Source organism: Gambusia affinis, linkage group LG02 (assembly GCF_019740435.1).
Source record: "Gambusia affinis linkage group LG02, SWU_Gaff_1.0, whole genome shotgun sequence".
In the NCBI taxonomy this organism is placed as follows: Eukaryota; Metazoa; Chordata; class Actinopteri; order Cyprinodontiformes; family Poeciliidae; genus Gambusia; species Gambusia affinis.
In genome coordinates, this window is record NC_057869.1 from 24,610,402 (window position 1) to 24,626,967 (window position 16,566).

The 16,566-nt window shown below is 38.1% G+C and overlaps 1 protein-coding gene across 2 annotated transcripts in view; it reads left to right on the forward strand.

The window, feature by feature from the left end:
- Window positions 1-513: 513 nt before the first annotated feature.
- The window catches only part of itga11a (integrin, alpha 11a), a 56,408-nt gene continuing 40,355 nt past the window's right edge, over window positions 514-16,566 (forward strand). Inside the window, exons 1-2 of one of the 2 annotated variants that reach the window (XM_044097499.1) lie at window positions 514-661; window positions 8,609-8,723. In XM_044097499.1, the coding sequence (XP_043953434.1) occupies window positions 613-661; window positions 8,609-8,723 (164 nt within the window). In that variant the 5' untranslated portion in view covers window positions 514-612. Of the gene's footprint in view, window positions 662-8,236; window positions 8,323-8,608; window positions 8,724-16,566 lie in introns of those variants that run through there. The other variant, XM_044097507.1, reaches the window with a different exon arrangement.

A 16,566-nucleotide genomic window follows, 5' to 3' on the forward strand; every position in this document is an offset into this window, starting at 1 on the left:
ATTTATGTTCTGCTGTTAACACACTGGTGAGTTTGTGGTTAGGAGTCATGATGATAGTATGTTGGCATTTAGTTTCAAGCTGAAGTCAGATTGGTTTGTAATGAGAAAAAGAACTGTGGTGCTACTGATCCACAGTGTTCCTTTTAGAGTTACCACTCCGGTGACCCTGGTACTGTCTAATGTCTCACACATGCTTGTCTCTTTAATGAACCCTCAACGCCCTTCTGTTGTATTGCTCTGGCGTTGTTTTGATCATTTCCTAGACTGTGTTTGCTTTATGCAAATCCTGATTTTCTTTTCCTAAAACCTCTCCCACACACAAAAAATAAAAAGTTTCTTAAAAGTAAGTAATTTCCCTCTATTTGCCAAGTTAAACTGAGCTGAACACATTTTTAAAAGACAGAGTATTCCTCCTGCTGTGGAAGAGTGAACCTCCTCTTCATCCTCCTCCTCTTCCCACAGTCCCCTCCTACTTCTCCTCATATAGGCTGGGCTTTGACTCCAGTCAATCAGAAACGAACCTTAACTGTGCCTGCCACTGGGTTTCTGCACACCCTCACAGCAGTCACTACTCCAACACGCCATCACCTCCACGCCTGCAGCAGTAAACATATGGAGTACTACTGCTTCCTCTTGCTCTGGATCTGCAGCCAACATTTAGGTGAGTAAAAGTTGTGTATCTCATACTGTGTTTGTTTGCACTTTATGTATCTTCAGGAATGCACTTTTGAATATTTTAACTTTGATGCAAATGTTTTCAAAGGTTAGTCCGTGTAACTTTTTGGTTGATGTTGTTAATATTCAGTTTTCAAGATCAAACAGGCTTGTTTTGATCTTTAGGAAGGTGAGAATATTGTCACCTCCCTAAAATAATGACCTACATCATTTTTCTTTTTTGCCAAAAGTGATTTCAGCAAATATAAAACAATCACCACCTCTATTTTATTTTTCTCCATAAAATGATTATTTAGGAAAAACAAAAAAATCACTTTTAGCAAAAAACCAACTTAGGTCATGATATTATGAATGTCACAATATTTCAGTTTCAAAAATGCAGGAGTGTCTGTATGAGTCACAGCATGCTTGGCGGATTAAGGTATATTTATTCGCTAGTAAAAATTCTATAGTGGTGCATTATCGGACACTGCAAACATGCAATTTCTGCCAAGTGAAAGTTGATGTGTCTCCAAGATAGTCTGTCGAGAAGCCTTGAAACGCTTGGTGCACAGCCAGATTTGTGGTCGTTTAAGAGCGCCATCACTGGTGCCTCATCTAGATAGAGCTAGAAGAAGAAAGCCACAAACACTTAATAGGAAGAACCGAGAAGACGTTTCATAGATTATTTCAAAGACAAAGCATTAAAGAAGTCCCATAAACAAATTTAGAGATGCCACATGCAGTAAAGATAATTAAATCCAACACTGCTTCAAATGTATTGCAATTAGTTTCAGAGTAGTGCACAATACGTAGGTTTTGAATTCACTGCACTCTGCACTGTAATTGCATACTCTAAAATCTCTGCGTGTTTTCCATAAAATAAAATGGGCTGCTTATTTTTCCATTGCAGACGTTTTTCACTTAATTCTGCTATTTGCAGAAAGAAATGTGTTATTAACCTATTAGAAGTCTGGAAAGCTGGAACTTCTCCAGAAAGAAAAATTCAGTGCATCTTCAGCTCAGGCTATATGTAAATGGTACGAGGCTGTGAAGATGATGGGAGGAAGTCTGTTATAAATATTTGGTTTGATTTTGGAAGTTCTTGAAGCAGCGCAACATTAGGGGAGAGCGTGACCTTGCAAGCTGGAGTTTGTGGAGTATGATTTCACACTGACTGTGGTGAAGGATGTTTTGGCAAGAGTGCGAAAAGGCAGGCTTTATTTTATTCTACCGCTCTTGGATTGCCGTGACTGCAGGGGCAAAGATCCTGTCCAGATAGCAGTGAGAGTGGAAATCTGGTGAGAGTGAAGAGAACATGTGCTGTATATTAGATGGAGACAGCAGGGTTAGTCTCATAATCACTATCCCAGTAAGAAATGTCAACTCAAATGTGAACTTAGAATGTCTTTCTCTTGATGGACATTTACTTTGAGCTCTTCATGAAGAAAACCAGGCCGTCCTGGCTCTAGTATAAATTGTATGTCTTTGAACAGGGTACAAAGTGCATGTGACAGAAATAATGAAGCTGACATGGCCATTCTAATGTGGAATCATTGCACAAAATGTGTCTGAATCCACTTAGAATAATTAAATAAGCGGAACTGTAGTTGGTGTGATAGAAAATGTGAAAGATTTATTTTCAAATTAATTTTAGACATATGTCCTATTAGTCTAATTTTTAATATTCCATTTCTTGTTATAATATATGAGTCAATATAGCATTCCACAAAGCTATGTTGAATCATTGGCCACTTTATTAGGCACACTTTGCTTATTCTGTGTTGGAGCCCTGCTGCCTTGACTGAGATCTGGTGATAATGGAAGGCATTATGGTGCAGTGAACTCAGTGTCATCAATTGCAACAGTTGGAGATGACTGATGCTGTAGGTCATCTGCTATATAGTGGGGTTATGCTAAAACATATATTTTTAGCTTTAGACCATGTCATAATGTTATTGCCTCAGGTCATGTAGCCATGTGTATATACACAATATTTAAGGATAAGGTCATTTAAAGCTTTTAAGTTGGACTTTTAGATTTTGAGGTGATCAAATAAACCCAAGGAGGAGGCATTGTGAGTAAGAAGAGATGTGGTTGTATCTTTTTTGTCATGACAACAGCAAGAAATGCTAAAGGCTGACAAGCTGTTTTATTTATTTAGCTAGTAAAATATGCTGCAAGTGTGATGTTTTTAGCCCATTAGTCCTGTCCAGATTAAGCATGAATGCAAATATTTACAGTCAGGATTATTTAACTCATTTGAACAACCTGACCTATCTTTCAACATTGTTATGTGAACGTCTTTTCACCATTTACTTTTCATCTACAACTCTACAACTTTTCTTTGTTTATGGAATACTTTCACAGAGGTTTCTTTATATGTTTATATATTTTTTTTAAATCAAGAGTTTAGATATATATTTTGTTGTTGTCATTAGTCAGATTTTGAGGACTGGGATTGACTATACACAGTGCAAAACTGTTGAGGCGTCCTTAATCTCCCAAATAGTTTTCCTTTGAGCAATCCGATCTTTTGTATTCCCTTGAAATGGATCCAACCTAAAAAAATCAAAAGGATCAAAACAAAAGTGAAGTTAACTTGATGACAATAAGGAAGGCATGTAAGTACATGTACAAGCATGTCTACAGTGCAGTCAACTTATTTATTCTCGTATTATTTCTGGAGAAGAGGTTAGAAATTGCCTTCTTCCAAAAGAGACTCATTTGCACAAACTTCCACAAGCTGCTGAAAGCAAAGACCTTAAGGCAGGAAACGTGAGACACAAGAGGCAGTGAGGCTACCTGCTCTGGTAAAAACATTAAAACATCAGTAAATCATCACATAGTTCATTACTGTTTCACGCTCTTACATTGTGTCTTTATATATTAGAACTTTAAAATACGCCTTTCTTCATTGCTAGTGTTTGGGAGGATTTTTGTAGCTAACAGCGATGTATGCTGGGATGTACCATGCCGGTTGCCTAGGGCAGCATTTATTTCAAACCCAAAGCTTCATTTTTTTAATGAGTTGATATTACAATTACAACTTTTCTTAAATTTCAACAGCAACCTAAGCCATGACTTTATAAATCTGTTGGATTTTAGAAAGATGATTTGCATGCGACTATCTGAAAACCATGATGTCATAATTGCCAACTCTAACCTAGTCTTTAATCACATCTTAGAGTGCAGCAACCTAGCAAATGCTCCCAATTCACTTTTGTCTTTGAAGCATTTCAGTGACTGTAATTTCCACATGGCTGCTGGCAGAAGGGGAAGACGGGGTCGCTGGTGGTCCCATTTAAGGTTCCTTGCAGAAAACCCACTCTCCCCGCTCTGCAGCTCCATCAATTTATTATAAAGTGACTGATTTACTGAGCTCTTTCACCTGAGGAACATGCCTAGAACTGCAGGTGTTGCTCACCTTCATCTCAGTGTCCTCTGCTCTAGTGCCTCAAACAAATTTAGCAGATTCTGTCAGAGATTTGAGGTGTATCTGCTAGTTGAAGGTATATATATTTATGAAAGAGTTAACAGCTTAGATTACCGCTGCACCTGGAGGATTAGTGGCTGACGGTGAGCGGATGTGATAAAAATAAAGATATACTGCACAACTTGAACTAAAAGAAGCTCTGGCCCAACAGAGATAAAATCTAAACAGGTAAAACAAGCAGTGGCCTAAGGTTGATGCTTATTCTTGGTAATTATAACAAAATTGTAGATGTGTGCATCAAATGGATCAATCTTTAACTTTGACAAATAACCATAGAAATGACTTTTTAAATAAAGTAATCAAATACTATTTATTTACACACACACACACCCAGCTAGGTAAGTGTCCACACACACACACACACACACAGTCCCCCCCCGCCCCCCAAACACACACATATATATAAAATTCCAAATATATAACAAATTATTGACTAACTTCTGTATTACTGTTATCTTACTTCTGTAAGATAGCTGTGTATGTTTCTGTTATATGTCATCAGATCATAGCTATTTAAGTGTTTTAAACTAAAAATGGCTGCATTTTCAAATTATGCCTCACTTCCCAAATGGATTTATGTTCTTATGCATGTTTGCTCCCTATCATCAGCCTTTCATTCACCATTTATACCTTTCCGGCGCAATGGAAACTTCAAAAAGACATCCGGAGGTGGGATGAAAGACAAGCCGAACGTTTGAATCCCAGTCTTTAATTGACGGGCTATTGAATTCGAAGTGCTAAATTACGGTAATTACATCAATCACTAATAAGCAGAATCTGCCGATCCAAATTTCAAGCTTTAGGTCTCTGACTCGGCCATGCATATGTGTTACAGCTGCTGGTATATCCTATGTTCTCCAGCCACGGAGACCTTAAATCCCCTCAGGCTTTCTGTTGGCTCTGAGGGTTAACAGCTTGTTAAGCAGTGCCTAGTTGGCTGTCACAGGATGAGAACATCTGGTTTTTGACACCCCATGCTTCTCAAAGTATTTACTTTGGCATGAGGAAGGGTGCCAAAATGTTTCAAAGTATATTGTCCACTGTGAAGTAGAGTATCTTTCCAGAGGAAAAATATTGGAAAGAAACACAAGCGGGAATCGATGGAAAATCATCATACTCTATTGCTACTTGCAAAATTTCTTTCTTACGTCAAAAACGTGTTCGGATGAGCTACATACGTCTGCAACGCCTACAATCAGAACTCACTATGGACACTGGGATGTTAATAAAATAATAATAATAATAATAAATGTGATAAGTTATAAAAAAAACGTCATCCAGCGTGGATGATCTGAGGAGCCAGCTGTTTGCGTAACACGTCCACTCGGCTGCTCTGTGTCAGTGGGTTTGTGGTGCGACTCCAGCAGCTTGGTGTCAAGCCAAAGGCAGCAGCGGACTGTGTGGTTCACACCGGCGGCCCCCGCCTGAGGTTTATTTATCTAGGCATTGAAGCCGGTACACAGGAAACCCGGCAAGATTCCGACCCAGCATTCAAAACTGCTGATATTACCGAGAATATTACACTTCTCTGGCACATCAGGAGCTTTAAATGGGAACTGGAGAAACCTTCAGCTGCAGAGATGGTATGTTGGGACACTTTTATTTTCTGCTCTTGAAAGTCGACAGTTAGGTTTTTCCGAATGGCTACACTTTAAAATTGATGCAGATCGCTGCCCTCCATTTCCTGTGATACATAGTTAGAAGGGCCATGCTGATTTTTATTTATTTCTTGCACACACCTATTTGTTTCTGACCAACTATTTTCAGTCAGCCTTTATATCTTTCTGGGCAAAGTCAAACTTCAGAGAGATGTTTGGAGACAGGATGACAGACAAAGAAACACGTGGACCCTTCACACAACAGGAAATGGGGAATGATGGGTTTGTTTCAATGTTTACAGAAAATGTTTGCATTGGCATGATGCGTATTTATTTCAAATGTGAAGCAGAACCGTTTGTCTCTGCTCGTGGCAATCAAGGTGTGATGTGCTTGCGGTGAAATGACAAAAAGTGGAAAACAACTGATAATCATAAATTGTGGTTTGGGCTTGTTTCTGACAACTCCTGCTGTCATAAAACACCCAGTTTTGTCCTGGAATTTACAAATGCGTGCAAAGAAAGAAACAGCAGAAGCAGATATTTAACTATCTGTGTGTTTGGACAGTTTATTTACTCTCCTAAACATTCACTATGTAAGGAATGCAGCCAATTTCCCATTTCTGTCCATGAGCCATTTTCCTTCAAGGAATACAGCTGCCTTGTAATCATGATCTGCATTTATAATGCCAACAGCTGCACACAGAAACAAATTTTATCTACTGATAAACCATGAAAAGCAGAGTTTTAGCGTTATGAGACCTTTAAATGACATTAAGATTCAGGAATGTTACCATTTTCAATTATTTAAATACATTTTAATACTTGTCCATCAGTTCGATTGCTTCAGACCTCTTGATTCTAATAAATACATTTGCCGTGGTCATACTGACACAGCAAAGGAATAAGGACTGCAAGACATAGAGAAGGACTCTAAGCAAAGTTTTCCAATGGCATGCTAAAAATAGATTTGTTCAGAAAGTAAGACAAAAAATAGATATGCTTAAAAGTAAGACCGATCTTAAAAAAACAAAAAATAAATGCATGCCGTGCAATTAGAATTACATTTTTCTTTTTTGCAGCAAGAGTTTCACCAAATGCTGACACCTTGAAAAGACCACATCCTCTTCCTGACTAAGACTTGAATGTGACAGCATCATATTGGTGTCATGTAGTTACATGTTAAACTATGTTAAAACAATTTGTGGTGCTTCCTGCCTCAGTTGGTATCATCAGGAGGACATTTTGGAAGACCACGTGTAGAGAGGAAGTTGAACTCACAAGGTGAAAACAAGCGCTGATTCGCCATCCCGGTTGGCAAAAGAGACACAGCTGAGTCTCTCGTCTGCTATTAGATCTGCTCTGTTATTCTTTGTAGATTAATTGGCGACATGTGTCCAACTTTTGCTGAGCATTTCTTCACCTCATGGCTTAGATTTTGCTCAGTTTCCCCTTGCAAGAGGAAGAAAAAGTCTAACATGATCAGAGGGGATTGGACTGAGAATGTAAGTGGGGATGTTTAGCGTGACGCCAGGAGATTCAATAAACCGACAGGGTGAGGAGCAGAACCATAGAGATAAAAGCAGTGGGAAGTCTGTGGTGGTCGAAAGCAGAAGCCTCTGTGTTCTCAGCTTCACTGTGCAACACAAACTGTGAGAAAACTGTTTTACTCTCATCTTAATTTCCTCAAATATAGATCACTGAGGCTCACTAAGCACAAGTCTCATTAAATCCCTATTCAGTTTGAGATGATATTTGAAATACTTTGTTTTTTTGGTTTTTTTCTACTAACAGGAGCTGAAAGAAATCAACACCTTGAGGCCATTAGAATAGGAGAGTGAACCTTAAACTGTTTTGCCCAAAAAGAATTATCTCATACCATCATAAAAAAAAAAAATCTCAATTTCTGAAAATGTAAAAGGGAAATTATGTCATTATCATTGATAGGATGCAAAGATTTAGAAAAAGATCTATGCAAAATCTTTTTTTTCTTCTGGTATTTTCTATGTCCACAGTTGCGGTCAGGGAAGGCAGGGAAGCCCTCACCTCTAAGCCTGATAAGTAAAATAGCTGCATGGGAAGTGAAACAGATGGGTTTTGTTGGTAATATCAAAGTTTTTATGGTAAAATTCACTGAGTTTACGCATTGCCTGTTCAAATGGAGGAAGTCCAGGATGATGCAGTGCCTCACCACTGGTGGCGCTGTGCCAAACATACTTGAAGCAGGCAGTTGGCGCATGCCCATTGCTGCCTCTCTTGTTATTGCCAGTGTAATCATTTAAATATACATGTTCTATGTATTCTGAAGTTTCACAGTCTATCTTATATATTTAATGAACGTGAGTTCAGTATTCACTCACTAAAAGCGCATTTTCACCTGCGCATGTAGTAAAAATGCGAAGGAGGGAGACAGTTCAGTCTATCCCCGATAGAGGACAGTGTTGTGTCCCATTTGCACAAAAGGCAACAGGTACTCTTCTTCTGCGCATCGAAAAGAATGAAAACGATCGAAAAAATAATAATCCCTTATCTGCCATATTTCTAAAAATGAGAGACGGAGAAATTTGTGGAGGATAGGTACATGAACTTTATATTTATATATATATATATAGTACGATAAGGTACGACTTCCAATTTTTATGAAGAGCGGTCAGCCTAAGATTTGAGAAATAATGTCTTCCAACCTTGTTGAACTTAAGAAATGTAGGGAAAAGAAGTGGGGAGGGATAAATTCCTCCACAATGATGTGAGACAAAGTCATGCAGAAAATGTTTGTGTCGACTTGAAGAAGCAAAAGTTTATTCTAAGAACTGGTTGTACTCCATTGACATTGAATCTCTCTTTTTTTTCTCTCTTTTTCAAGGGTTCCATGACTGCTTCAATATTGACTCAAGAAAGCCCAGAATCATCAAAGGTCCGAAGCAAACCCAATTTGGATACACTATTCAGCAACATGTTGCTGCAGGAGGAGAAAAATGGTAAGGGATTGAAGCAATTTATACAGCGCTTCTAAAATTACAAGAGACAGATATTTCTTCCTGCATGTTTACGGTTGTGTCATAATACCTTTCAGTTTAAAACTCTATAAGTTTGCTCATGCTTATTCAGTAAAATCCATTCATTGTCAATTTGTTTGCATTTTCATCAAACATCCATGTCAACATTCCTCCAAATAAGCACAAATGTTTATTTGTTTTATTAAAAAGCTTCATATTGCTTACAATGTAAACTTTTTTTGAGAACTGGATTTTAATAATCTGGTGATTAAAAAATATCTTTACTTTTGCTGCGGTGCATATTTCTAGGCTTTGGTAAGCAATAGGAATCCACCTGGATGGTCTTGATTCAAACTTTCAACTCCTTTGTGCCGATTTATGTCCTAGTTTTTGTCATGTTAAATTTACCTTAAGGGTTTGATGGCTAAGATCCAGAGATCAAGTACATTATGACTGTGAAGCAGATGCTGACAAGCCGTAGTGCAGAAATACTGTCAGACCTGGCGGCAGGACAGTTGGATGTCTCATTTCTTTTCCTTCCCTGGAAAGACGGTGATCTACTGTTCCTCTCCTGGGCTGCGCAAAGTTTTCTCCCGTCTACCTAAAATTGCGAAACAGACTGTAGCCTTGACCTGAATTCCTTGCATCCATCGTATTACGTCATAACCGATGCTGATTCCTGTTGCACACTATTATTAGGTCCACTGGCTCCATGTGGTGGCCAAAATTAGATTCTGGCATTCCCAGAGTCTGTTGGCAAGCATTGTGCTGGCTTTTTGTGAAGTTTCAACTTCCATCATGTCATATATTTTTTTTTTAGTTTGACTTTTAAAAAGCTTCTGTGTTCATTTTATTAGGTATTTGGAGAAAAAGTTTGGATCCAGTTTTATGAAAGACAAACGTCTCAGTTGCACCAATAGCATTAAAGGAAACTGCACAGCATTTTTTTTTCTTGTCATTTTGAAACTATTTAAATTGTATTTTATTTTTCTCATCTCCACCCTACTGCCTCATTATTAATTACCGGTTAAATTCTGTATTTTTTAATACCTGATACTAAAAAAATACCTAAAAAGTAACTCAAACTTAGTTCAACCTCTTAGTATAACTCCTGTGTACCAAAAAAATAAAAAAAAATAAAATAACACCTCAAGCTCAGTCAGGTTGGATGGAGAGATTCTCAAATTGATTTAAATCAGGACTTTGACTAAGCCATTCTAACAAGTTAGGTGCTCAAATCTAAACCTTTTCATTACATCTGTGGCTGCATATTTAAGGTGTTGTGTAGGTTTCCAGCTGTGTAATGCTCTGTCTACGATGTCCAAAGCTTCGAATGACGTTTTATAACTTCATAGCTTTTTATTGCTGAACTGTCTGATTTGTTCCTTGGTCTAAAACTTTAAATATATTAAAATAAAAGGGGCTGAATGCTGTGGGGTTGGATTTTTTTTTTTCTTTTTTAGTGGAAAGTTTTGAGAAATGTTCCTTCCACTACATAATTATAGAGTACTTTGTAGTACAGCATCACTGCATGTAAAATACAGTGATGTTGTGGTGGTAACATGGAAAATTTAATGGAATATGAAAACTGTGCATATTTATAATTATTTTTTTTCCCCAGCTATTTTTTCACCAGCTGGACAAATGCAAAAGGTTTCAGTGATGCAATAGATCGATGAAATAAAGTGTCCTGCAGCAAATTACCTCAGCTACTATTTGACAAGGTCATGTCCAGCTTTTCCAATGCAATGTAAATATTCCTTAGTACCAACTCCAACATTAACCAATTATCCCAACAGAGTTTTTTTGGGTTTTGTAAACTAAATTAAGGTTCTGTAACAATAATACTCTCAAACAAACAACGGAGAAATGCAATTTTTATTACTTAAATACGCTTTTTATCACCAGTGTTTTCATACTTCTGTACTTGTAGTTGTAAATTCCATGTTTAACTTGTTTTCCCATGCTAAAAAACTTTTAGTGTCCCTCTTGGCAAGATTTCCGTTCTCCTTGACCTCTGAGCAGCCTGAAATATGAGGCCTGAGTTGTTTTATGCAAGGGAGCATGTGAAAAGTGTGAGAGTACCATGTTCATCTAAAGAAACTGGAACTAAAACTTGACGTTCTGTCGGTTCTGAGGAATTACAACTCCAGATCCTGCAACGCTGATGGGGCGTTTATGATCCAACAGTCTTCACAGATAGTGAATTGTTTTGGGGCATGAAAGAGCTCTTTGTTTTTGTTTTTTTTAAATCTGCTGGAACTTAATGTTGAAGGTAGAGTTAGGATCCTAGTGGTTATTCAGTTTGTGATTATGGAGGCATGGTAGTTCTTGCTGCCCCAGACCTCAAATAGTCTTGAGGGAGGGATTCCACGAGCTGCCAGTTCAATTTGAACACTACCCATTACACTTAAAAAAGGAAACTTTTTTTTTTTTTAAATGAAACTGTGCATACCAGAAGTGAGAAGGGCCTGATGAGGCTGACGTATGTGGAATGAAGGACACCAGAGACGCAGCCTGAACCGAGGTAAATGTCTGAGAATGAAGTGGAAACATTCTTTTACTGGAAGAATAGCTCTGTACAGACTGTTCCTGCAGCATATATATTAATGGAAAGATATTGTCGATACCTTCATACACATGAGCCCCTCTGTTAGTTGCTCATACAATGAATAGGTCGTGAATATCTTTATAAACCCCCCCCTCCCAAAATAAAAATAAAAAGCAAACAAAGAACAAGATTAATGTGATTAAAAGGCTACAGATTTTTGGTGTTTGTTTCTAGTCAAGTGTTTTTCCGGTTCTAGCCAACAGCGCTGAGCATCCTGTTTGTGTTACACTTCGGCCTGTCTGTTTCTCAAGCTGGTGGCTCTGTCATCCTGTAGATTTTAAAACGGAGGTCTGCCGTTTGGACCAACAGCTGTACGCTCGCTCATGCAAGACAGTGTTTGTTTGCTCATCTGAGGGCATACACGGCTCCGAGTGCGACGGTTCTCAGCTGGAGAACAGCAAGAAAAAAAAGTATTTCTTCATCTAAACTTTGCAAGACGAGACTTTGAATCTTTTGAAAAGATTCAAAAGATTCTTGGCGCCAAGGTGTTGGCGATGGTGAAACGCCAACACCTTTTGGCATGAGTGGTAATGATGTATAAACAATCTTTAAAGTAAATTCATCTCTTATTGCAGCAGAAAAATCCAGGACTGGGTGTTTCAGAAAAATCAAACCTTTTTTTTTTTTTGCCAGGGAAAAAATCCATATTAAGACAGACATGTTGACACAAATACCAGTGGGGAAACTATTGATATCCACAACTCCATAATCTTATAATACTTAATAGTTCAATTAATTTAAAAATAAATCCAATTTCGTAAGTTGAAATTTTTCTGCCGTATAAACGTGTTGTGTCTTGATACAGACACGTGAAATGTGAATTTTGTTTCCGATGTTTGTTAAGGTAAAATGATTGTACTGCAATAAAAACAAAATGTTAAGATTCCATCAAACCTCAATGCATTGACATCTTAGCAGTGCAGTCAGCATAAAAACGAATTGACTGAACTACAAATTTAATAGCAAAACTTGTTAGCTTCTAACAAATCTGCACATTCAGGGCTAAGTTAAAGATCTTCTCCAGATTAGAGTTGAAATACCAAGACTTGAATTAGGTCAAATATTTAATTTTAATAGAGTCCTGCAGCTGGCTGAGTGATAGCCGTCACATTGTCTTACAGGTTATGCAGTTTATTAATATTTATAATTAATTTAGCTCCTGACTAGCCATAAATCATCCCATCGTCAAATCCTCAACCTTTTAACATTCCAAACTCGGTTTTCCATTTAATGTTGCTCCCAAATTAACCGAGCTTTGAGATGGATCACCATTACTACTGCTAACGATGTTGGCAGAGAGCATCTATGCTAAATAGTTTTACACTCAACATTTCCAGAGCTGTTGGCATCCGGGAAACACTTGTGTTTTTTAGATAGAAGCAGATTCCCTGCTGGGAATTCAGGTCTGTTAAAATAAGTGGTTTATTACGACTTGAACCCAAAGAAAGGCAGACATGCTGGTGAGTTCAAAGAGGTCTTCGATAGTGGGAAAGTAGAGTTGGAATTTTCATCAATTTCTCTGAAATAGGAAATTATTTTCCAAGCAAGGAAGTCGTTGGCATTTTTTTTTTTTTTTTTTTTTTTTTAGCAGATCAAAATTTAGTTGGAACTTAATCAGTTTGTTTACATCAAAATGTCACATTTAAGGTTCACTCATTGATGTAGTCATCAATGAGCCCTTCCCTACATATCTACACTAAGCTTTGGTCTATTAAGCACTTTGCCAGTGCAGACTCTCTCTCCTCCCAGAACTGAGAATAGGCCTCCAGATAAGTGCCTGGGTCAAAGCTGATGGGAAACTTAAACCTGCATATTTAAGCCCTGTTCCACAGAAGCCTCCCACTCAGTCTTCCACTGTTTGTTTTTCTACAGTCGTACTCAGCTGAGACCTGACCTCTGCTCATTAGCTGCACATCACTGAGCACTGCAGGGAGTCTATGAAGTCGTTTGCCGCTGGACTCCTTTATTTGAACTTGTTTGCTGGAGTGGACTACAAATTTTTTTCCCATCTAAACAAAGGATTTAAAAACTGTTTTAAACTCTGTTTTCACCATGCATTTCTGAATGCCTTTGGAGTAGAGCTGAATTAAAACAAAAGGCCAAATGGGACGTTTTCCCACCAAACGTAATTGTTATTAACCTTCTGTTTGTCTCACATTGTGCGACTTTTAACTGTCTGGTCCAAAACAGAGCTCTTTGGGTAAATAGAGCATGATGATGACAGTGTCCTTTTTCTACTGCAACACTATCAAACTTTATTTCTTTTTCACCCAGACAGACCTCAGTGTAAAATCTCTTAGTAAGTCCCTTTTCTATGATATTGTGGTTGTATTTTCGGTCAATATATTCCACCATTTTAAATCCTTAAGACTGGATTTAGCAATTGTTTACCCATTCCGACTCCGTGGTGATGGCTTAAATCTAAATCAACTTGTCATTTGATCCATGCATTTAAAACTTTTTATAGGGATTAGCTCATTTTATTAATTACAATGTGGTGGGTGTAATAAATGTGGAGGATGCTGTAAATCCCAGTTTCTCCTTTGACTCTGGATCCGATGTTTTTTCTTTCAACAGAGAGAAGTTTTCTAACACTATACTGCCAAATCCGTTACATTATTGAAATGAGCTTTAAGGTTTGGAAGCAAGAGACATGAACTAGAAATCATTTTTAGGCATTTTTAGAAAAAAAGAGGAAGAAAGCACATCTCTATACGTATAGACTGGAGCGTATTTTAGGATGCAAGATAATCGGGAATATAGTGTTATTGAACTGTTGTCTGTGCAGAAAAAGTTGTGCATTGATAACAAGTTACGGTTGCAGAAGTAGTACAAGCAGCTTTATAAGTTTAAACGGATGCATCAAACTGAGCTGTCTTCCTGATCTCAGATCCTGATATTCTTAGTGGTGCCATCCAAGCCCGTCTGCAGAGAGTTTCCTCTGTGTTTCATGGAAACGGTTTGACAATTTTCTCCAGATATCTCATGCTGATTGTGCCAAAAATAAAAGGAAAGCACTTAATAAGGGCAATAATGCTCTTTTAGTGGGACCCATATATACACGTGCCAGTCGTATTCATCCATTGGAAAAAATGGTGCAGTGCTTTTTTTCAATGGCCCTTCTTCTGATGAACCTGTAATTATATGACCAGAAATGTTTATCCTAAGGAAAAAAAAGAAAACCTGAAGGTCTCTTTGGTGACAAACGTTTGCAGTAACCAGTATTTGCCTTTAACTGCATCATGAGTCTCATTTTCCCATGAATGTCTGTCCATCGCTCTCGGGCATTCTGGACAAACTAAATAAATGTCTTTAAAAAAGAATAACGTCCCCATTACAATTCACTTGATTTATAAGACAGCGTTAACAAAAAAAGCCCACTTATCTTGTTAATGTAGATGGATGGAATGTTATGGGAGAGCGTGACATCAGGCAGAAGCTCTTGTTTGGAGCAGGGATGTGGTTTCACAGCGTATACATCTCCTCTCCAACTCTGAAAAACATTACCACATTAATGGCAGCTTGGGTTTGGGGATGGCACTTCCTCAAACCCTAAAAATCCTGTGTTTCCTGGTAACCACGGTTAGAAATGCTCATGCATTTACTTTGGGTCAGGCTACTGTACGTGTTAGATGGCCATTTTTGCCATTTTGATAAAATCTTAATCGCTTCCACAAAATGATCCGATTTAACTCGACGGCAGCAATCCCTCCTTTTTTTTCCCCCCGCTCTCTCCATTGGGGTTGATCTGTCCCGAACTGAACCGAAGACACATAGGAGAAACCAATGAGTGCGGTAATAATCATGATATTAATAGCAATGAAAATATGCGCACCGTTGGATCCATAATAATGAGATGATTTCCAGATTCGGCGAGACGTTAAAAATTGGCCACAAGAACAATAACACTCACTCTTGCTTCCATATGAGTCACTCTTTCATGTCCAGTGATGAACGGTTTGAACATTTCCCCTTTTCTTTTGTTGTTGCTGCAATATGTTGGCTCATAACCGGTTAAAAAAAATAAAAAATCCCCTAAAGAGTCTGCTTCTGTAACTGTTTGAATAGAAAGATCATCCAAATGCAACCGCCTGTAATAGTTCTCAGTCATTCTTTCCATGGCGGTCTTTCTCAGGCAATCACAGGGTCTTTACAGAAAAAGGCCTGCAAACCAGAAATCGGAGCCAGATACCACCTTACTGTCTTTTATCCTATTAGATAATCAAGAGGATTTGTTAGCTACACTAAAACACTTTTAGAGCAGCGAGAGACCTCAGATTTTTGCAGATGTTTTCAGCAGTCGGAACTGCAAAAATGGAGTGGAATAATCTGCTAATGCATAGGAAAATCCACCGCTCAAAGCTCTCATGACGCGCGGGGAGCTTTGTCCAGTATCCTACAGCCTAAACTGAACACTGAGGTTTCCAATGAATACATAAAGCAACATTCACCGTTCCCTGTGTGATCTGATCGAACTCCTCTCCAGAGTATTTCAGGTTGTAAAAATGCATCTCGGATGGAAAATGTCTCACTGTGAAGTGCCTCGGAGCTGGGGCCCCTGCTGAGAAACCTCAGACATGCTTCTTAAAACATTCTTTGATGTTTATGTGACAAAACGGCCACACAGTAGCACTCTGCAAATGTCTTAAAACCTTTAGATAGCGCTATAAAATGATCTAATCTTAGATTTAGTCACAATTTACAGCAACAGTTTAGTATTTCTTGTCTGATAACCCATATCCTTTTGGGCATTTGTTGCCTGTTCATTGTGTTAACGTTGGTTTGACTTGAACTCAAAACTGTACAATATACAAAAGTTTTATCCTTTTATTGTTTGCTTTTGCTTTCACAGTGCTGAATTTAACCATATTTTCCTATCTATACACACTTTTTCTAAAAAATGAATGAGTTTGACCTGCGGATCTGACAGCAGTTGTTAGATTTTGACCTCATCAAAGTCTGGCTGCGGTCTGCTTTTCCCATAAGGTGGTGTCAAATGTCTTTCTTTACAGTACCACTGAACTCATAGTTATTCCATAACTGCCACATTCCCTGTGATTTTTACTTTAAACAACGTTAAAAATGTACACGATCTGTTTCAGTTATGTGGTACGTTTATAAAAACCGAGTGCGATGTAATTTTTCAATTTGTTAGACTTGTGCCTGTGATGTAGCTGGGAACGTAAAGCATTGAAAGTAAAGTTCTGATTTGGT